Source organism: Gadus morhua, chromosome 22 (genome assembly GCF_902167405.1).
Source record: "Gadus morhua chromosome 22, gadMor3.0, whole genome shotgun sequence".
NCBI lineage: Eukaryota > Metazoa > Chordata > Actinopteri > Gadiformes > Gadidae > Gadus > Gadus morhua.
In genome coordinates, this window is record NC_044069.1 from 10,774,187 (window position 1) to 10,798,563 (window position 24,377).

The window sequence follows — 24,377 nt, forward strand, 5'->3', positions numbered from 1 at the left end:
TCTTTGAAATCGACTGTAGACTTAGCCCAACTGTAATTTCTAGTTTTTAAATTGCATCCAAGTCTAACACACACCTCTGCATGGTAGAAATGGGTTAAACGCCTTTTCAAGAGCCAAGGAAATGCATAACTTTTCAAGAAATGTGCATATAAACATATATAATATATATGTATGGATAAAGATATTGGCAGCCAATTGACAACATCTACCATCGCTGATTGGAGATCCACTTGAAATGTGGCGAAAAGATGAGGCATCAGAAAACAAAATAACATCTACAATACGGGCAGACCTTGCTAGTGAAATGTATTTGCACATTTTGTCAGACGGCATACTGGGTCGCTGAAGTCTGCACAACGTATTAATGTTCCGTGCAAACTGAGCCCCTAGCTCTTAAGGACTCCATTAAGTCAGTTCAACATTTTACTTGATTTGAGTAAACACACAGGGCCAAAGACATTACCCAGTCGCTTAAACAGAAAGCCTGGTGGGGGATCGGCCCTGATTTGATACATTTAGTAAATTAAACACCTTTCAGTGAGCTATTTAGATGGAAAACCATCTAAAAAAAATGTCTTTCCTTCTACCGAAAACAACCTCAAAAAATACACATAGCTTTCCATACACCGTCAAAAAAAGAAAGTAGAAATAAACATTGAAATCACGAGAATACAACAGCAATATCAAACCCGTAGTGTCTGTTCAGTCCACTCCACATTGTTGGGAATTTGGGTGAGATGAAGAAATTCTATGGAGATAACGCGGCCGACCTCAGAAGCACGTGTTTGATGTAGCGACTCTTAATGATCCATGCAGCCTAATGAGTGAACCGTGTACAGAAATAAATAAATAAATCACAAAAACCACAGGAGAGACGCCGACTTTTTAAAGCACAGGAAACGCAGTGCAAGCCTAAAGAAGTGGATGTGGGCTGTGCATGCGTAATGAGGCCCTGGGATTGAGAGCGTTTCATTTTAGGGAGCTAAAATTGGTGCGATAATTTCCAGGAGCGAAAAAAATACAATGGGCCTTTTGTGAGCCCCCCAAATTAAATGTCGCCAAAGACAAGGCGAAGCTTCCACGGCTTGGCCCACCATGGGGGGGGGGAGGGGGGAGGGGGAGGAGAAAGAACAATGGACTTCAATGGCGAACACTGTGCACTGCCGCTAGTGACTGGCTTTTACCAATCATTGAATCGTCTTCGTCCTCAGTATATCGGAATGAGGCAACAGGGAATGCTTTATAGCGGGGCCACTTCCCACCCCTTGAAAGCTGAGTAAATGGCACGTTTAGTATTAATCTCTTCTTCTGAGCAGGCGAGACACCGCAGCTGGGCCCCGCATTGAAAGGCCGACCAAAACTAAAATACCCCCCATTTCTAAGGCCGTGCCCTGCCCAGCGGTTTCTGCCGTTCTGTAATTCTCACCATATCCTTCAAGTGGTAATCAATCATTGGCACCCTCTCTCTCTGTAATGGTCTCTCTGGCTTTGAAAATAGCCACCCTGGACCCAAAGAAGGTTGTTCATCTGTCATCAACACAGCACGCGGGAACAAAAGCCAACAGCGACACAGTATCAGCTTATGAAACTCATAAATTCTCAAGACTTCGCGCCGTCAACGACGGCGCAGCCTCCATGTCCTTTTCAGACCCCCGGCAAAATGAACACATCTCATGCTTTTCCACGCGCATTCTATGCGGAGAAAAATAAAACTCACAAAACCCCTTATCCAGCTTTGAACTTTTGCAACGATAAAAATCAACAGCACAAGCTGTTGGAGATAAGGCGTAGTGCAGAGGGTGCGATGATAGCATCTTAGTGGAAAAGTGGGTCTTGGAGCAAAAGGAATAGATTAAAAAGAGGACTACAATGTGTCCAACTTGGATGAGCGATGATTATACACCAACCCGACACTCCCTGGTTGAATTTTTGAGAGTGGTTAAAGGGGGCAAAAGCTCTATTCCTTGTCTTTCTTTATCGCCCATTATCTGGGAAGCAAATCCCTAAATCCCAGCCGGAAGGGGGAGCAACTCCTGCACCCCATTACTGAGCCAGTCACAGACAGAGGCGTGTGGGAGTTGATTCGTAGCCCCAAATCGGCTGATGTCTGACGGGAATCATCAAACAGGTCCCAGCCGTGGCTCCGAGTGTTATGACGACATTATGCCAGACTTACACAGCAGCTCAGATACGGAGAAGAGGGGGGGGGGGGGGGACACAGTGGGAGAGAGGGGCTACGAACGAGACTCTCAGCACAATTCACCTGAACGGGAGCAAACCGCAGCCAAGAACACCAGAGGGAGATTTCTGTCTACAATTTTATGTGCGGTGAGCGATGCTTTCGCTGATGGCAAGACACATGTCACAAGGAGTGCTGCCAGCCTCCCATAAAAATACCTACTTTGGTTTAATGTCAGAACGATTCTCATTATGTGAGGAAATGCATTTCAAACATTAGAACTACCGTTCAGAGAAACTATTCTTAAACCTTCTTGAAAAGGCTATGCTGAATTGCAGAGTAGAACCGTGTACAGTAATGCGCACTGGCAGGCTGTGTTAACTTTTAACAAGGGAGGGAACATGTACTCTTATTCAGAGGGAAATGATCCCATTAACAGTGCAGATGACCTAGATAAGCCCAATTAGTTCTGACAAAAATAAAGAAATCTACATAATTAAGCCAGTTTCTGCTCGATAGTTAACTACGACCTAGTTATATTACACTGCTGCTACGACCAAATAATAACACCTACCTACGCACAATACTTACACAGCTTACCCTAGTTGATCTGTTTATTTTGAATACCTGGGAATATAAAAGGGTAGATAATTTGGATGCAGACGGCATGCAAGTGTTTCCTTTTGGAGAAGTTAGTGACCAATTACAACGGCCTTGAACAAAAAGGGGTGTTTACAGCCACCGCTGTGAGATATCGATTTATATGATGGTCAAGGCTTATCTGGAAAAATCAATGTTTGGTGCACAGAGAGTCCATCTGTACATACTAACAGCTAGTAAAGAGTTGATGTCAATTAGTTTTGAAAGAGTCAAAACTCAGAATATTTAAAGAGTTGCAAGCTTTAAAAAAACACATTCCAGAAAGCCCTTTCTTTAACTTATTTCAGCTCAAGGTTACGTCAAGGTCGCAATAATGAAAAGTGGTGGGAGGAGACACTAATCTGCTTGAGTACTGGGAGTCATCCAAGTTTGTGTTAACACCGCTTAAGAAAAGCATGGGCAAATCCCTTGGACGCTTTCGTAGTAATAAGTTGGGTTTAAGCAGTGGGCAATACATCACCCTTAACACTACACCGTAAACTATGAAGGATGAATAGATGACAAAGAACTATGACCATATATCGAACCGTGACACGTCAATGCATGAAACGTACTTGGTAAAATGCATGTATATAATGCTTGCTTAGACTGGTTTTGTGTGTGTAAATAAAAATAGATAATTTAAATTTCAACACCATCATATGATCAAATAGTATTAAGATTTATTGAATGAAAAGATAGTTACAATTGTTTCGTATCATTTCTTTATTTGTATTTTGTTCGGTTGATGTTTCTACTACTCTGACAAATATTGACAGACAAATCTTAATACACACTGATTTTGAATGAAAACCAAATGGCCTTTAAGCCTCTACAAAAATGGGAGCATTCTGCTCTACCTTGTTAACAAATACGCAGCTGGTGTAGACCAGATATGGCACATCAATTATTTATCCAACAAGAGTTTTGAGTATATTTGCTCCTTCAGTTATTCTTGAATAAAATACATAAACATTTAAAATTTTCACTGCTCTAAAAATTATAGATCAGATTTGATTGTCCTCCAGAGAGGACATTTATCACATTATACACCACATAGAACATAATTTACATAAAACACACACACACACACACACACACACACACACACACACACACACACACACACACACACACACACACACACACACACACACACACACACACACACACACACACACACACACACACCAGCCAAACAGAACGGGGGTGAAGGTAGGTAAAAGTTAGAGGAGGCTAACATCACATGAAGATAAGCAGGAGAAATCCTGTGGATGGGACACAGGAATACCATGTCCTGAATATTAAAATACGTGCCAAAATAATTACACTTCAGAAAATAAATGTATATTAACCAACTGTACTTCAGTCCACTCTGACTGGCTGTACAACTGTGTGACACGAACTAGCAAAGCTTGGCTTACTGAGGCTTTAGTGGGAGAGATTTTAGGAGGTGTGGGCTGGCAAGTATTTTTTATTTATAGAATATATCAGTAATGCAATGTGCTATAACTGAGAAATGAATATCAGTGGACCAGTGTGAAATTAATACGGATCAGCATCAACTACAGATATGTCTAGGTTATTTTAGGCTACGGGTCGGATGAATGTTACATACTGTGACTTTAAAGCAGAATAAATTCAGAAAAGAAGACGGGAAGCCTGCAAAGTAGTTGCAAAGACAGACTACCTCTTACAAACACAGAAGCATAGAGACCAATCAGTAAGTGTCCAATAGAAAAGTTGTCTTTCCCGGGGCAGGACATGGGGCCCTTGTAAATGAAATGATAGTGACCAGTGTTATTAGTTAATTGCAATCACATGGAGAGGGATATCTATACGTCCAAAATGGGTCATCTGCTCATAGTTGATAGCATATGTGTAAGCACACTTCACAGGTGAATTGCGCAACGACCCTCTTTGTATGGCTTCCAGGGACACTTGAAGTACACATTAAAACAAAGGAAGCATTTCCGTCAGAGAAGACTTCGTTCATTAAGTGACTGAAACATCTCCCTTGATCGTGCTAAAAAGAGTGCCGTCTTATTTGAAGCTAACGCGCTTTGAAGACCAAAGGCCGAGATGAGAACTTTGGAAGTGAAGCTAACATGGTTAACCAGGCCTGTTCCTCGACATATGCTTTGATTTAAGCACCCAACATGAAGGACAGCAGAGTGGAAGGCATGAATTGGTCGATTTTCAGGTTGAAAGAGACAAAAATAAATGCAGGTACTACAAGTACAACTACTACTTTTCAAATGATGAGGCGACAAAGTAATCAAGAAAGGCACTGTCTCCAGCATAATTGCAATAGTTAATCAAAATAATGGTTGTATTCCCATTGCCTCTTGGGATAAACAACATTCAATTAATGACATATTGGTATCAGTATGGGTGCTAGTAACAAGATAACGTAGACGGCGGGAAAGAAAAAACAATTAAAGACCTTCCTTGACTGAAACAGACAAGTTTGATTTTACTCACATTTTGAATGAGTCTGATCTCCCAGGGGAGCCAAAATACTAACACAAAGCAGTAAATTAGTTTCTTTTCTCCACTTTATTCATTAATTTGTGAAATCCAGATCGTAACATGCATCCCTTTGATGATGGTCAGGGAAGCACAGGCACCTGCCTTATACATGAGGGCCCTGGGCACCAAAAGACAAGCACTGTCATCATGATGGCAGTGCTTGGATAAAACCAGCCCCAAGGATAAAGGATAAAACCAGCCCCAATTGTTATTCACTCCTGTTTCTTCAATGTCAGTCTCTCATGCTAATTAGTCAGTTAATCTCAATCTTGTGTCCACAAGCACAACAAGGTTACCATCAAAAGTTATTTTCACGTTATGCGCACGGTTAAAGGAAAACTTTGGGATATTTCTACCTTGAGCCTATTTTCCGATCATTTTGGGTCTAACGCCCTTACAAACACAGAAACGCAGAGACAAATCAGTGAGTGTCCAAAAGAAAAGCTTTATCTTCACGGGTCAGGCCTTGGGCAGTAAATTAAATTATAGTGACCAGTGTAATCACTTAATTGCAACCGAATGCAGATAGTCCATTCCAGTGGTTTAGAAGTCAAAAATTGTGATCTCCTCCCAGTTGATGAAACACCAATGAGATGGGCCCAGTGTCGAGGGAGAATGCTACAGCCCTAATCCAAGAAACAGGCTGCAGTGTTATCATTCATGTCCGCTAAAAAAGGACTCAGATTGTATTTGATAATTATCTAAATGATCAATACAGAGAAATAAAACATTTTCTTTACCTTTTACGACCTGTTTGTTATTTTTTCCACCCAAGTCGTTTCAACAAAAATATCGAATGTGTATTTTTCACAGAGTACATTTCTAAAATTGGTTGACAATAGGAATTTGAATATTCTAATAATAAATACATAGAATTGTGTACACCAATATTTGTTTATTTGTTGCAATTGATATGGTTGAGTGAACATGGAAGGCTATGTGGAAGAGGACCCGCTCTCTATATAGATATAAAGGGCTAATTCAAAGGTAATGAGAACACAATTCTTATTTCATGGGATTATACACTAATAAAAAACACTCATGAATATTACATTCAATTCCTGCCAAGTCTGTTCCGCTAGATGTCACTCAATACAACCCACTGCACCTTTAAACGGTGTCAAGGAAACCCAAGTTTCCCCACATAGTGCAGTACGCGAGAGGGGATGTCCAAGACACCAACAGCTCCCGCTCAATAACAAACACTGATGCCAAGCCCATCACTCTTGGAGGGAAGAGATGAAATAAAAGAGCTTTGCGTGGGAAGCGTGTGTCACCATGCCCACAGAGCGGCCAGTGACAGAGAAGAAAAGCATTGAGTGGGCCTGTCAAGCTGCTGCAGCGAGCCACCCCTAACAGCAATAAAAACAACCACAACAAAGTACATGGGTGGATGCCTTCCTTTGGCCTGCCAAAGCAAAAACAGCATGGTAAAAAGAATGATGAGTGTGAAACCCAAAACGGAGCATTCAGAACCTCCGAGGACAAGTAGGGAGTCAGAGGAAAAACAGACACTAAACCTGCCACGGCTAATGGCACTGATGAAATTGATGATCACTTGGAAATCTTGCCTTCACGTCTCCAGAAAACATTATATGCAAGAACCAGCTAAAGCAACCCATTATGATATTTGTCGGTTTTTCTCTACAAAAGACACAACGTGATGAATTATATGAAAAGGAGTCTGCAGGAGATAATTGACAGTTTGTGTACCTATAGGAAGGTTGTGCATATGCAGACTGAAATGCTGAATGTATTCCCAGAATGGGTTAAGAACGCGGCCCACTCTCAGCACCAGGGACATTTCTGGGTGGGTGGGACGTCTTCCAAAATATACGTTACAACCGGTAAAACCTGCCATAGCTTTCCCTGACATTTGGAGTAGATGGTTTCGTTGGAAATCTCTGGGCAGGTTTGCATTGATCGGTCCATAAATGGATTCCGTGCAGTATTCCTGATCTCATTTGCCCTTTTAGCATAACATTATGGGCACCAATAATACGTCTTCTATGCAGTCACACACACACACACACACACACACACACACATTAATCCTCTACTTAAATTAATGAGGAACCATGCCAGGTCATGGCAATAAAAGTGTAGTATTTCATTTGCATGCAGGTAACACTTCTTGCTTCTCATCTGGTTTTCAGTTTTAAAAGAAAATGCTGCCAGTCTATGCGATTTATTTTATTGATTTCAATTCAGAATCCATAAGCCCCATATACTCGGAGGCTTCAACTGTAATCATGACAAGATAGCATCACGAAAGTCAGCCCAGTATTAATGTTGCCCGTATTTAATAATAATAATAATACATTTTATTGATGGGCGCCTTTCTTTACACTCAAGGTCACCTTACAAAATCAAACATTCATAAGCGCAAACAACATCATAATAAAACCGGGTACAAATAAAACTGTGTACCATATAGCAGTCTGAACTAACTTTCTGCCTCATGCCGTCTATTCCATGATTAAACAACTAGTTTGCAGGCATTAAAAATTAACACCTCTGAAGTATTATTTATTCAGCGTGGGACACTTCAAGGTTCATCATAAATGTCCTTGTGATCAAATTTCATCTTCGATCTATTCCTCAAAATACATTTCACCGAATATTTATACAATTCATTGAAGACTATTAAGGATAATGTTGCAGAATAGAACCATCTACATAGGTCTTGCAATAGTGCGAATGTTTAGCCACGCTTTGCCTGAGGCAGGAGGGTTTTATACTTTGTGTATTCATGTATGCATTGTAGTTCGCACCTGTCAAAAATCTACTTGAGTATTAGGCCATCACTATGGGGAAAATCAATATTCTGACTAGGGATGCACCGATCCGATATTTGTATCGGTACCGATATTGAAGACATTTCTAGATCGGGCATCGGTGACAAATGGGCTGATCCATATTTTAAAAAAAAAAAAAAAAAAAAAAAATTTTTTTACGTCTATGTACATACTTGAATCCTATTCCTACTACCTTGCTGCTTTGATAATTGAATTTCCCACGAAAATGTTCTCACGGGATTAATAAAAGTGTATCTATCTATCTATTGGCTGATCTATTCAGTTTCTATGCTGTGCGCTGTGAGTGACGTCACAAACAAGCAACACGCCGTGCGGAGCCTACAGTGATTGCAAAATGGAGCGAGCAAAAGGATCTGCTATCTGGAGCTATTTCACTTTACCTAAGCCAGCAAGCTCCACGGCTACATGCAACATATGCAAAGTAAATGTCCCGAGGGGTGGTACTAAACCTTCTAGCTTTAATACCACAAACCTTATAAAGCACCTCCAAAAATTCAAGTCTCATGATCCCAGTCTTTTCCCCTCAATGAAACTTACAGTTTGTAGCCATAATTTCGCGCCGTTTTTCTATATCGGTATCGGTTCGGTATTGGCCGATACTAAACCTCAGATATCGGTATCGGAGGTGAAAAAAGCGGATCGGTGCATCCCTAATTCTGACGTTACTTCGCTCAACTTGCCCCCTCCAGCAGGCAAATCGAGATGTAGTTTGTCGCAGTGTGTACTCTAGGGCTGGCCTTGGATGCCCAGGCGACATGCCTGCTGCAGTACTTCTTTAGGGAGGGGACCTGGATGATTTGACAGGTGTCTGACAGGCTCATCTTCCTCCACCTTCGTTGATTGACAACCCATTGCGGCTGCCATTCTTCAGGCTCGACACCGTTTCATGCCCGCCATATACACATCATTTCGCCCTCCTTGGTTTGTCACCCTCCTGGGCCGTCTCAAAACCTTCTACCGGCGCATCCATTAGTCCCTGCAGGGCGGGGAGGACAACGGCCAGTGTGATGGCAAGCGTGATGGCCAGTGCAACCCCTGAGCCTTGCCTGCCTGCCTGACTGGCTGCTGCTACCTGTAACAAAGCCTACTATTCATTGATGTAGAGCCAGACAAGCTTGGAAGAGGAAGTCATCAATTTTACCCCGAATTGACTGATGGGAATGAACGTTAGCACAGCGGTGGAATAACGCAGCAGGAAAACTACTGCTGGAGAGTCAAAATTTGCAGCTACCATTGGCATATGGGGAACTGTGTGCAGCTTGGACCGTGGCCAGTAAAGCTAAAGCAGTATCTGTACTGAAATCCTGAACAGTGAAAAGGTGGGGAAATATGCTGCAGACTTCCACCGGCAATGTAGACACTGCTACTTCAGTTTAATCACACAAAGAGACACAATTAATCATACACTTTTTAAATATAAAAGCAGAGATAACAAAGACCCCCCCCCCCCCACACACACACACACAATTAAATTTGAAGGGAAGAACTATGTGCACATAGAGGCATAATGATTTTTAAGTAAAAAACTAATAACAGAAAAACAGCCATCCACCCACGCTTTGATGGGGAAATAAAAACACATGCTTCATAAAACTCCCATGACCAAGTGCGAATGCAACTGAAATATTGTTTTGGATGTATAGAAATTAATGAACAAATAACTATACAGAAAGCATTCAACAGATGGCAAACAGAGAGCTGTCCAATTACTCGCAAAGACCTTGGGTGTCTTGAAAGGCGCCTCTAAATTAAATGTATTATTATTATTATTATTATTAAAGAATCGGGCTAATGGAAACTTGATTCCATCAAAATTAGGCAAACTGAAACACAGAGACAACATCAACATCGCGTGGGAGTCGGGTACAGTGCCAAAGGAGTGGCAAACCGGGGTGGTGATTCCCCTGTTCAAAAAGGGGGACCAGAGAGTGTGTGCCAATTACCGGGGTATCACACTTCTCAGCCTCCCTGGTAAAGTCTACTCCAAGGTGCTGGAAAGGAGGGTTCGGCCGATCGTCGAACCTCAGATTGAAGAGGAACAATGCGGTTTTCGCCCCGGACGTGGAACTACGGACCAGCTCTTCACTCTCGCAAGGATCCTGGAGGGGGCCTGGGAGTATGCCCATCCGGTCTACATGTGTTTTGTGGATCTGGAGAAGGCGTATGACCGGGTCCCCCGGGAGAAACTGTGGGAGGTGCTGCGGGAGTATGGGGTCTATCCTCAGGGCCATCCAATCTTTGTACTCCCAAAGCGAGAGCTGTGTTCGTGTTCTCGGCAGCCAGTCAGTTTCGTTCTCAGTGGGTGCTGGTCTCCGCCAGGGCTGCGCCTTGTCACCAATCCTGTTTGTGATATACATGGACAGGATATCGAGGCGTAGTCGTGGTGGGGAGGGTTTGCAGTTCGGTGGCCTGAGGATCTCATCACTGCTTTTTGCAGATGATGTGGTCCTCATTGGATCATCTGTGACCTTCAGCACTCACTGGATCGGCTGGCGGCCGAGTGTGAAGCGGCTGGGATGAGGATCAGCACCGCTAAATCTGAGGCCATGACTCTTAGCAGGAAACCGGTGGATTGCTTACTCCGGGTAGGAAATGAGTCCTTAGCCCAAGTGAAGGAGTTCAAGTACCTCGGGGTCTTGTTCGCGAGTGAGGGTACTATGGAGCGTGAGATTGGCCGGAGAATCGGAGCAGCGGGGGCGGTATTGCGTTCGCTTTACCGCACCGTTGTAACGAAAAGAGAGCTGAGCCGCAAGGCAAAGCTCTCGATCTACCGGTCGATCTTCGTTCCTATCCTCACCTATGGTCATGAGGGCTGGGTGATGACCGAAAGGACGAGATCGCGGGTACAAGCGGCCGAGATGAGTTTTCTCAGAAGGGTGGCTGGCGTCTCCCTTAGGGATAGGGTGAGAAGCTCAGCCATCCGTGAGGAACTCGGATTAGAGCCGCTGCTCCTTTACTTAGAAAGGAGTCAGTTGAGGTGGTTCGGGCATCTGGTAAGGATGCCCACTGGGCGCCTTCCTTGGGAGGTGTTTCAGGCACGTCCAGTGGGGAGGAGACCTCGGGGAAGACCCAGGACTAGGTGGAGAGATTATATCTCAACACTGGCCTGGGAACGCCTCGGGATCCCCCCGTCAGAGCTGGTCAATGTGGCCCGGGAAAGGGAAGTCTGGGGCCCTCTGCTTGAGCTGCTCCCCCCGCGACCCGACCCCGGATAAGCGGATGACGATGAGGATGATGATGAGGAAACACAGAGATTGGGGCCAATATCCGCCTTACCGGGGGTTCTAAACTTTCGTTGGCCTGTCACTCCATTTCCGTCTCTAAAAATGTTTTTGAATCAAAATTCAAGGTTACGTTTGTGCATCTGCTTCCACATGAATCATTTTAAACCAGTCAACATCTGTCGATGATAGCAATGCCCAGGTGAATGTCGTGGCATGGCTGTACTACACACCGATAGTAGTAAGCTTGAGGCTATCAATCATTCAGCAGTTTGCATATACAGGATGAAAGAAAGATGGTTTGCCAAAATGGATTATCAAATATCTATGTTTTATTATCCCCGAATACGCAAATGTTTTATTATCCCCGAATACGCAGCGGTTCGGAACCGCTGCGCTGCCCGTTTGAAAGCACAAGCCACTAAAGGGGAATTTATTCTGGAGAGAAGGTTGTCCGCAAATGCTTGACCTTCCCGATAAAGTCTGAGTTTCCTTTCCTTCGTGTAAGCATGCGCTTATCCACCGCTATTAGGTTTGCTTGAAGATTGGCAACTGTGATGCCTGGCGTTCGAGGGCAGGCGGATTAGAGGGGGAAAAGACCAGTGAATCTACTTCAGCTATTTAAACTAGACATAGGTGCTTTAAGCGATTTCTACTTATTAAATGAGGCTCTATTAAAAGAAGTCTTTCCAGCCGCATTAAAGATTCAAACAGAGGCCGGGAATCCTTATTTTTAAACAAAGGTGGCGATAGACTATTTATTTGCTCCTCCAACAGAGGACTGCATGCAATGTCGTATATTCTCTCCAAAACCATCTTCCTCTTGGCATGCATGTGCACCCGCCCCACCGTGCTGCCTGTCAGTAGAGGCTAGGGGTGGGGAGATAAGCTAAAGGTTCCTTACTTTGCTACCCCACACGCACGCACGCGCGCGCGCGCGCACACACACACACACACACACTTCCTCCGACATCAGACCACTGACTGTCTGGCTTTCTAACGGGTGGCATGGTCCGTTTTTGAGGAGGGGGGGGGGTGAATAACTCCACAGGGGAATGATGGGCCAACTCAAAGCTGACACAAGGGATATAAATAGCGGGGGAACTCGTCTCAATGAAGGGATTAAAATCGCAGAACCTAGATGGCATCACTCCTTCAACCAATTGGAAAAAGCTTTGAGGAGCAGGGAGTGCGAACACGCCGTTACCATTTGACTGAATTGGTTTTGTCAACTTTCTGCCAAACTAAAACCTTGACATCCTTTTTTTGGGGGTTTTCGTTTATGCAACTGCTGGCTGGGAACAGGAAGATGCAAATGCAATCATCCTGAATCTTTTGTCTGAAGAGATATGTGGGTAACACAGCCATTAAATCATAATGTGCTTACTGGATTGTCACACAGCCTTAAAATAAATGCATTGTAGGATTAAAATATACCCTTCAATTATTAGTTGGGGGACTGAATAAAACCCAAATCCGAATCCTTCACTTGCGAGATGAAATCTCCATTTATATTGTCCGGATGAGGAGGCTGGTTGCAGGGCGGGGGAGAGGAGTGGCATCGAGGTTTGAAGTGCTGGCGTGAATGTTGAGAGAAACCACACCATTAGGGGGCCGGGACCATTATAGAAGAGCTGTCAAATACGCCAGTAGGTCCGTCTCAGAGAGGGAACATCTGGCCGGTCTGAGTGGAACTGGGAAGATGGGCTGTGTTGGTCATGGACCTGCGGATACACCAGAGTCGATGCATGCATGCTGCCCCGACGCAGGCGTTTCAGCAGCTTGGTCTACAAATGTGTAAGTACTCCATGCTTCCCTATTCAGTGGGAGGATGTTTGTAGCGACACACGTCCTTCCACACATAAGGCTTTGGTTGTCAAGGTTGGCTCAAGGAAGGCGAGATGGGAGCTTGCAAGAATACTGCCCTTGGGATAAAGATATTTTCAAGATCAAGGGTTTTCTCAATGAATAAATTCTGAGCACTTCAAGTTTCAGAACCACTCTTATTCAGATACGTTTTAACTTTGAAAGTGATAGTGAACAACCTGTTTCAGCTCAGATTCAAATACGAAGAAGATAAAAGGGAAGATAAAATAAATAGCCTATTGGGCTGACAGTTCTAGTAAGGAGAGTCGGACGTGTTATCCACATGAATCCCTGCTAAGCCATCTTTTTGATACTCTTTAGTACTGTTGTTCAATGTTGGATAGGAAATTAGCCGCACAGTGTGGCATTATACTATAGGACTACCTCAAAATAACCTCTGTGGGGAGTCCCCCACAAGAAGGGACTCCCCACAGAGTGGGGTTGTGTATGGTTGCTGGTGTCCCTTGGTTGGGAACTCGAAGGGCCTCGACAAGGCATTGACGACTTTTGGGACCATTTTGTAATGCGACTTGCATTAGCAAACCAAATAAATAACTTTGCAATGAAGTTAAAGCGGGACTGGGCGGTGACAGAGACAGAGACAGAGACAGAGACACACACACACACACACACCTACCTAGTGGACCTATTCAGGTTGTTTCACCAACACTAAGCAGGCTGAATTTGTTGTGTGGCTCATCATGCTCGAGCATTCACTCAGGCAGAAATAATCCCAGCCCCTGGGTCTGTGGCATTGGCAATTCATCACGCTAATGAATTAGGCTACTCTAAAGCCCGCAACACCCCCTCGGCCCTCCGCCGATAGCCACAGTGGCTTGTATTGCCTATGAGCGGCTAACAAGCACCATGTCACCTTGGGGCGGTTGCCCTGTTTACGTCTTTAAAAAGGACCCCAGCAAAATAGGGAATTAATTTGGCATCACCTGTCCCCAAATGAACACTGATGAATCCCTAAGTGTCAGCTTCCAGCCTCCCACGCTACCCCCTTTGATCCAAATGGGTGTCCTTTTTTGATTTATGAAACTGGACACGGGACCGGTTGATATGCACGCTCAACATTTCCATTTTCCTCGCGGACAAAGGCTCGACAGCCCTGATAAGATATACAAAGCCACGGCTCGACGATCACTGGTTGAAAATAGAGATAGTATAATTACAGCTCCTCGCGGCCATGATATGAGGAAGCGGCATTATGAAGCCGTGTCAGATGTGATGGTGGCTGTGGTGATGCGTGTTCCACCGTTTCACACCTTGAGTCAAGATAAATTATGAGACAATATTCTCATTATTGATGGAGGCTGGTACATGGTGTCCATAGACACACACAAGGAATATTTAAACTTTCTTCTGGTTAGAGTATGTAGGCCTGGCCACATGACATTAGTGGCCATAAGTAACCCACAAAGGGCATAAAATAGCAATAGTTAAGGCACATTAGCCGGGTGAACTAACATATACATTATTAAGTTAACCGTGTCACAGTACTATTCCTCCCCTCAGATACTAAAGATATCAACAATTCACATCAACAAAAAAACACCTTCACAGTCCAGCAAACAAGGTAACCCAGCTCACTTCTGATCTGTGAAAGAAAACCTGCTCTGAAAACATATCGGCGATGCCCAGAGACTAGCACCGTCTGGCACGCTCGTTGTCTCTCTCCAGCACGGACGGCTGCACAGGCTACGAGCCGCAGCCCCGCCGGGAGGCCCCTGCTCGGGAAACAGTAGTTAGGAGTTGCACCGAGGTCCTGGCTTGATTAGGGCTTTGCCACGGCCATAGACACGGTGAACCTTGGCTGTGGTTCTGGCTCCTACCCAACAGCCTTGCGGATGTGGGATCTGAACGTCTTGGTGGGGGGGATTGGGTGACGGGTGTGTGTGGGGGTGGGGGGTGCGAGGCCTGAGAAAAGATTAAGGAAGTGAGGCTAAAACACGGTCAGTAGCTCTGGCACAGAGACTCTCCTCCATAACGACCGGGGAGGTGAGCGGCCTCGCCTCGCGGGTGCACTGGTGGATTTAGTTGCTGCTCACACCGAGTACCGAGTCGACTACGGCTCAGGGTACCGGAGATCGTAAAACAAGGGCTTGTTTAATGAGTACCAATACACAAGTCTTGAAGCCAAGGGTAGAAAGTACTGCCGTGGTTTACATCAATATTTTTCTGCAGCATTATCTCAGAAGTGAAACGATAGGGGGGGGGGGGGGGGACATGTCATGTTGCAAGTTTGGCTCTGACCAATTTAAATTACAGCCGCTATAAACTCTATCCGCCGTCATGGGATCCCGCAATGTGAATACCGACCCAACATGGCTGATAAGGATTCCTGTATAAAAGCGGGCTGCAGTTTTGAAGTGCGTCGTGCACAAAGACAGCCAGCCCGGATGCTGTTTATTCTGTTGTGGGTTGGAAATTCTCTGGCGGCAGCTTCAGTGGATGGGCGGGGCGTTGCCATGCGTATGGTAGCCTGATCAATCACTCGCATGCTTTTGATTTCCCCCTCCAACCCCACACACAAACAAACAAACACAAATGCTAAATCCCAGGGTAACTGAGCAGGGGGTTTGCACCAGCGGCTGCCACTCTGATGCTGTAATGTCGAGCTGACTGTGATGGGCAAGGAGCAGGGGTGGAATTTATAAAAAGCTATATTTTTCATAACCAGCCTTTTATCTGATCAAACAGACAAACAAGGGTAGGTAAGGGGGGTGAGAGGGGTGGGGGCGGGTATCACAGCGTGGGGAGGATCAATACCGAGTTAATCAACCTCATCCCCTGGGACCCGCCTAGCAGAGCACGCACGTCCTCCGCTGCCAAACTCCTCGCTCTCTCTTTTTAGTCCCTCACCTAGAGAGAGTCATTCCAGGCTGCCCAGGCACCAAAAGCCGGCATGAGACGCCCAGCCAGCAAAGCAAAACCTACCACCATGGCAATGGGAAATCTGAGAGGAACGGCGCCTGCAAGAAATGAGGGAAGCCGTGTGTAAGGTATGGAGAGTTTGTGCGTGTCATTATGCATGTTCATTCACCATTTGCCTGACAAAGTAGCCGACCATCTCTTTGTCTCCCAGACAGAGCAGACCTGTCGGTATTGCCCACACACAACAAAAAGGTCAAAAGGAGCTTGACTCTTATCCAACCCACGCCCGCATTTCCGCGCATCCTCCCTCGCCGACACCTCGCTATCCCATAATGACCTCTGATAACCCGAGCTGACGACAGGGCAGCCACAGGGAGGAAAATACTTAGGGCCAACTATCAACCCTCTGTGGGTTTGTGGGATGGAATTTCACCCTCGATGCCTCCGAGAGAAAACTAACTTTGATTGGAAATATATTGTGGTCCAAGAGCAAAGAGAGACGCCTCCGCAAAGGACAGATAGTATATATAGTGCCTATGCTCTGTTGTTGACCAAGTATACTTCTTGGACTCATCCTCAGCTCCCGAACTTGAGAAAAGCTTTTTGGCCCGGGGGGGGAAGTAGGAGGTAGTCAGCAGCCCCCACAATTTTGTTCCTACATCAGAAATCAATACACTTTGTTTTTTCCCCATTATGCACAAAAGAAAAGAGTCCCATTTTCTGTGCTACTACTCATTAAACAGAGCAGAGCAGTTAAAGCAACAAAGCATGCCACTAGAGAATAACACAAGACACACATCCTCAAATCAGGTGAAAACATCTGCAATATTTGTGAAAAAAAGTCAGGGCGGTGACATTTCAATCTTGAAAAAGCCAGTTTCAATCCAATTCAAACTGCCTGGTTGTTTAATTCAACACTCCCCCGTCATTAATTAGCAGATAATTTGATGGGCTGACATGAGTCACAAATAATGGCGCCTTGAGCATTCGCAAGTTCGGTGACTGTGACAAAAATAATCACTGGGGTCCGAGTGGGACTGCAGGATCCCAGTTTAAACCACACAGAAACTTAGCTTACTTAACCACACTTGATCTAATAAACATTATATACCTCAACATCTGAGAGTTTCTCTTTCATTCTGAATCACCCGTTTTGCATTTATGAAAAGCAGTATCTGGTCCTCTCCTCCCTGACAAAAAAATGGACACGACAAGAGACTTCAACAGACTCCATACATACAGGCCTACTCCATACATATAAGCAAAAGAGAGATGGGCCAGGATTGTGATTGTAACGACGCTTTGAAAACAAAGCCTCTCCTGGGACCTACCAGCATGCTTGAATGTTGGTGGATGAACAAAGTCATAGAATAACAACAAACTTAAATCAGCAACATAAATTAGATTGGGAAATCTACCCTTTCTTATCCCCAAAATAGAAATAATGCCAACATGTTCTTCAATGAAGAACTTCTTCCATTGACATGAGCAGCATCTGTGTGACTCTTCACAAGGCTGCACATTGAGGTCATCTAGCGCTATATAGTCATAAACATGCAAATCTCTCGTCCTTCGATCCTTTCCCGAATGTCCAAGTATCTTTAATGCTGTTCGATGTGCAACTGACATAAAATAAAACTAATGAGATTGAGCATCTGTCGTTGCAAATTATTAATGAATGCATCAGCAGTAATGCATTTTACAATTGGGGGGGGGGGGGACTAAACTGAAACAGAGCAATACTAGAAGGCTTTTCGTATTCCTCAAATCCGAGAGGAAATAATCCTAGATAGCGATGACAGAGCAGACTGGAACGGGTTAAATGTCCAGATTATAATCCGCCTTTGTCATAAAAACACGCCTCCTGCACCGGCTGCAAATTGTAGAAGGACAGCCAAACGGGTTCCAGCTAAACAAGCTAAATTGGGGTGCCTGGCAAAGTTATCAAAAAGTTGCATTTACCCAAACGACCAAGTGCTTTTGTGTTCAACTCCTTAGAAAGTTAAGAGTTGAAAGTTAAGAGTGGAGAACTAACGTTAACAACTCCGTGTTCGGGCGAAGCAAGGCGATGGACATCATGTCATTCAGGTCATCATCCTTGTCGATGGTATTAGCAACTTAACGTTAGTACTTAAATGCCTGCAACATCCATTATTGCTGGCTAAACCAAAGTAGCATACTCGCAAAACATGTTATTATCCTAGCAATAAAGGCTGAGTTTGCCGGCTTTCTTACCATGGATCAAACTCGTGGATGATGCTCTCGAACCGGATCACTGCGAAAAGTCTTGAGCTGAATCCGGCCACCCAGGCCAGGAAAAGGATGGTAAACGAGAGTAAAGATTGCCATCCCGCTGGCTGTGTCAGACCACCGGATAGGCCTCCTTTACCTCCTCCTCCGCCCATGGTGCTGGGTCTGCTGTTGCCGTGGACTAAGCCCCCGGCATTCGTGGACACTTTGTGCTTGCCATCGCCGGCTGTGTGGTGCTCCGCCATTTCTGTTCGGTGCGTGCAGTGTCAGGATTCTCCGGAGCTCACCCTCTGCCACGCGCTCCCTCGCTTCAACTACGCTCCGCCAAACGCCTCAGTTCAGGTCCGATTTATTTTTACAACCGTCTAAACAATATTAAGTCACGACGTAAACCCGAGTTGCTACTGCGAGAACCAGGCGTTACATCCCAAATGCGGACTCATGCTCCAGATACTGAATGAGAACGAAACGCTGAACCCACTGCCGGACCGAATGCCGGTGGAGAGTGATGAGATGGGCGGGACAATAGCAAACCCTGCCAGCCTCTTACAGAACGACAGGTACTTTGGGGCGGAGCCAACGGCGATTGCCGAGCCGTCGAGCTCCACTGGCCAATCCAGAAGCACGGAAGAGCAGACAGACAAAAGAGATAACCAATAGAATCAAACAAAACGATGTCTGAAATCGACTGAAGGATAATCCACCGTGTTTTGTGTACGAAATTGAGTTGTTCCGCATCTGACTATGAATAAGGCACTTGGGTTTTAAAGTTGCTTTGCATGCATGGAATAATCAACTCTCACACACATGAGAGCAATATCGGATATAGGACAAGATGTAAACCAGACATCAATAATAAAATCAATGTTTTTTTCAGAAAGATGGTAAACCCTTAAAACCAAAAAGAGACTGTGTGTGTGTGTGTGTGTGTGTGTGTGTGTGTGTGTGTGTGTGTGTGTGTGTGTGTGTGTGTGTGTGTGTGTGTGTGTGTGTGTGTGTGTGTGCGCAATATTTCTGTTGCCCTTGGATGTTCATTACTCAGACACAAGCTGTAATAGAGATTGATGCATCTCATCATTTTTAGTCCCCCGGCTAAGCCACACCACAGGATTCATCATGCCATTGACAAGCTTTGCGTTCTATCAAGGTATGGACATGTGATGGCTGAGATCTTCTTTCCTGTCTGTCTGTCTGTCTGTCTGTCTGTCTGTCTGTCTGTCTGTCTGTCTGTCTGTCTGTCTCTCGTTCTCTCTATATATTTATCTTGCTTGATGTGTATACATTTGGGATGTGGGAGTAAAAAGTTAAGAAAATCTATCGGTTGGTCTGTCTGTATGTCTGTCTCTGTCTCTGTCTCTGTCTCTCTCTCTCTCGCTCAAATATCCAAAAAGACAAAAATTGCACAAGAAAATATGTATGTGCATCGATCGATAATTCCTGTTAGGCCTACCTAATAGGGAATTGGGGGTATTGTGTACCGTTGAGGTACAAGCTATGGATCAGAGAGACTAGGAAGATAGAATGCAGAATGAAGACTGCAGAGATTACAGAAAGATAGCAGCCTAGGAAGCCTGAGAACGGGTTGGAGGTCAGGGTGTAGAAGAAGCAGTTGGGAGGGGACAAGAGAATTATTTGGGCTTTGCACGAGTAGTGCTTTCACCATGAACACGCATGGGTCAAGGAAATCCAAAGAAGAACACATTGCTCACAAATGAAATACAGAAACACAACACATACAAAGACACATGTAAAGGCACACACACACACACACACACACACACACACACACACACACACATATGCTTTCAGACACACACACACACACACACTTATACACTTCACACAAAAACACACACACACACACACACATGCTTTTAGACACACACACACACACACACAATGAACAAGGAGGAACCATCTGCACAGGTTCCCATATTTCAAACCTACCCACACATGCATACAAACCACATGGTTCAGTTCAATCTCCTAAATACACACATGAACACAGACACTCACAAACACGCCCACAACTCGCCTCTCATTCATCAAGGCCTCTCTTTGCCTCAGTGAGCCCTCCCCCTCCCTCCAACCCCCCCGGCCCGAATCCTAATACATTGACCTTTGAGGCAAATGGAAATTCAGGCCGTAAAGATTGTGTCTATCGCATCTATTGTCAAAGGGCCATAGCCTTTTAACAATGGAACGCAAAGGAAATCTGATCTATTGCAGAGTGGGCAGGGCTATGTTATACTCCAGAGCAAATGGGGCTGCTTTATGCTCTTCTACACAGTGAGCGGGCCACTCTGGCATGTGGAGAAAGCGGAGCTGCTCTATTCTATACTTCCTATAGCATGTTGCTGTGCTTGTCTGTAAGCTTGTGTGTCTGTATATGTTTTGTGTGTGTGTGTGTGTGTGTGTGTGTGTGTGTGTGTGTGTGTGTGTGTGTGTGTGTGTGTGTCTTGAAGGGCCTAGTGGTTAATGACAGAACCAAGTACTGTTTCTTTCGTCTACATGGATGTTTTATTGAGAATGATGAAGTGTGTGACCTGGTATAAAGACAATCATCTCTCCCCCCCCCCCCCCCCCCACTCCAAGCTGTATGCTGAGCAGCTTCACCACAGGAAGCACAGTCTTAAATCCACCGCTCAAGCGTGTGTGCTCTCATACAAGTGCGCCCTTGGAGCAACTGTATGGATGAAAGTATGCATATCTGACGGAACGGAAGCAATTCACAATCCCATGTTGTAGATGGAACTCCCATTTCCAGGCAGGAAGAGGGCTGGTTGTAAAACAGGATTGATTGAGTGATCGCTGGTTAAGAAGGCTGACTGGGTGGAACTCGCGGCTAAATGGATGGATGAATGCATTTATGCATTAATTGATTTCAAACCACTCATGCACAACAGTGTTTTCTTACACTATCATCCCCAGAGCAGAACTGCAAATACATTTTATTCCGAGCTCAGGAAAGCAAAGAAAAGAACGAGATGAGGCGTAAATCCACCTCATTGATGCTCAACCACAATGTCTCTTTAATGGGGTAAACCTGCTCCATTGTTGTCACAGGTATTCACCCACACCCGCAACCGCACCCCCACACACACACACACACACACACACACACACACACACACACACACACACACACACACACACAAACCATTTGGGGCAATACATTAGTGTTTATGTCTGTACCATCAACAACAGGCAGCGCAGAATGCATGACTTATCTCCGTATAGAATGCTTTGAAGACCAGACCCCAGAGGAGCGTGTTAGTGATCCCCGGCTAAGTGATGCCAAGGATGATTAACCACTGCCTGTGGGGGGTGCCGGGGAATAAACTGACGCACAGAAAAGGATCTGCATTATAAACCACTAAGGACCTCAATGAGGCGTGTGATCCTACTCTTACAAACTATTTATTTGTATAATCGCTGCGCAGACCGTGATCGCAATGCTACAATGGCAACGCTACATTTGAACGTGTCAGAAAAACCAATGCAATAGAATTTCCCGCCCTAATCGGGAATCATCCCTGAGCATGCTCTTTCCTTTAATGCCAAGCGCTGCTCGAAGCCAGTCGTCCGGAATCATTCAGGGGTTGATTAGAAAGCGCGAGGCGGCAGCAAAATATGAACCAAAGACCGGCTGCAGCCAAAGTCAACTCATATCCGGCGGGCGGCGGGGGAGCAAAATAAGAACTGCCAATCAGGCTGGCCTCTTTGACGAAGTGGGAGTTCCTCTGTGGTGTGAGTCACCTGTGTCCTGTCATCAGTGCCATACTGTTTAGCGGAGATCATGGCTCATTACGCCGCCGGCCGATGTCACGAGGTAAAGCACTTCCCATCAGGAATGGCATCGCTCCTAATCACAGCCTGAAATTGTAACTGTATATTGAACGATACCGGCTCCACCCGGGCTCAGCGAGCTGCTGATGGGGGTAGCTTGATGAGGCGAGTGTCGGCCATTTGTAAAGGCCACGTTGCGCTAGCTAGCCGAATACTTGAGGTGGCCACCTCTTTGGTGACTATATGTCATTAACTGTATCAGCACATGACTTAGTCAGTACATATGTTAAATACATTTATTTGAAATACATAAGAAATTTAATAAGAAAACCCTATGTCAAGCAATTCAACTGGAGTACGTTCATACTGTAATGTTAATTATGATATCGGATTGAAACTCAGGAGTGAGGCCCCAGCCCCCCAGTAGGCCTATGTGCTGTGGTTAAAATACCTATTTGAGATAGCAAGATGCAGAAAACTATCGATTGCTGGGGTTCAAGCCCTGATTGTGGTTGTCCATCCTGGCGACAGGAGATAATTCACCCCAGGTTCAAAATTATTTGGCAAATTGCAGAGCCACACTCACAACCAAAGCCAACCTCCAACCTCATTTTAACCAGATGATCTTTACCCTATCAGGACCGTTTTCTAGCACAATTTGGATTGTAAGACGGGCGGCCCCTGGACAGAGAGATTGGTAAATAACGAACCACACAAGGTGAACTTTCTGAGCCGGTGTGCGGAAAGGGCAACACGATCCATTCAGTCAGTTTTACTCTCTCAAGGATCCCCCCTGAAGAATCGTAGGCTACTTATACCACTAATAAATAATTCCAGCGGTTTGGACTTGGACAGCGATTGTGTGATGAATGCTGTTGTCGTTTTACTATTTAAAACGTGAAAAATTGGCAGCATACGGATAATAGACAAACCCGACTTTTCCTAGCTCTCGGGAGATATATGTTGGATCATTTAAGTGTGCTTCCCAATTTTCTACCTGCCACGGATTGACAGATAGCCCCCACTTCTGAATTCTGGGGTGGACTGAAAATGGTCTGTCTAAATCCAGAAGACAACTTGACAGATGATGACACAGTGAATACCTGGCCGGGCTACCTTCTGGAAACCTGATACTAGCGATATAGTAACAGCCGTATTCACATTGTGCTGACACAATAACAGCTCAGGCCCGGTTTTGTCCCGATATGTCCTTTAAATATATATAGGGCAAACGGCTGGAGATGTGGGAGAATAAAGCGGTCATGGTCTCTCTCTCTCACACACACACACACACACACACACACACACACACACACACACACACACACACACACACACACACACACACACACACACACACACACACACGCAAGTAGCGAAAACCTCAGTCAGGCGAGTTCTTCGCCAACCTGGGGACTTTACCCTGAATTTCCACTTAAGAAAACAAAGCTGTTCGTTCAGACCCAAGACATCTTCACCCCGCCAGTCAGTAGCCTATCTCCAGACCCCATCCACCTCAAGCGACAATACATTTTCTGGCACTCTGTTTACTCTTGAGAGATAACCTGTATGGGCCGGTCGCGCATCGCTTTCCGATCAAAATCGCTCCATTCGAAGGCACTCGTTGCAGTGCCGGGGGCCCCCAGCCCCCCCCAGCCATCTCTGCTTCAGCCACGACCAATCGATTCTGCTCCTCGGCGGCTGCGGCACGGTCACCTGACCGATAGCTGTTCACGGCTCCGAAAATGAATTCAAAATGTAGGCCCGTGCCTCGGAGGGGAAAATGAGGACTCAAGAGGTGAAATGAGGGAAAAGAGGAGAAGGAGCCGACGAAAGGAGACAAGTGGAGGGAGAGCGAGAAATAATAATGAAACAGAAGCAGAGGACGCTAGTTGAGATTCTTGGCCACTTTCTTTTTAAAGGAGTATAATACCTTGTACTAGCCTACTCCTGCTATCACCATGGATAATTGTGTACTCAGATACAAAACAACAGTGGAAAACCTCAAGAATTAACATGAGGCTCACGCATTCTGGCTTACTTTCTCTCAGAAAGGTAGTAGGCTACTATCAAACTACTTTTAGATGGTATCAAAACTAATTCCCCAAACTAATAAAAAAAATCGGATATTCACAGGCTATAAACGGCACTGCTGCCGAGAAAAGCATTGAGGCAAAACGTAGATAGAAACATAAGGTTCTA

The 24,377-nt window shown here is 45.1% G+C and overlaps 1 protein-coding gene across 1 annotated transcript in view; it reads right to left on the reverse strand.

Moving 5' to 3' along the window:
• LOC115535710 (dolichyl-diphosphooligosaccharide--protein glycosyltransferase subunit STT3B) overlaps positions 1-18,631 on the reverse strand; it is a 119,620-nt gene extending 100,989 nt beyond the window's left edge. The window contains exon 1 of the mRNA XM_030347132.1: positions 18,372-18,631. Coding sequence (XP_030202992.1) covers positions 18,372-18,631 — 260 coding nt within the window. The remainder of the gene's footprint in view (positions 1-18,371) is intronic.
• Between the last annotated feature and the right edge of the window lie 5,746 nt (positions 18,632-24,377).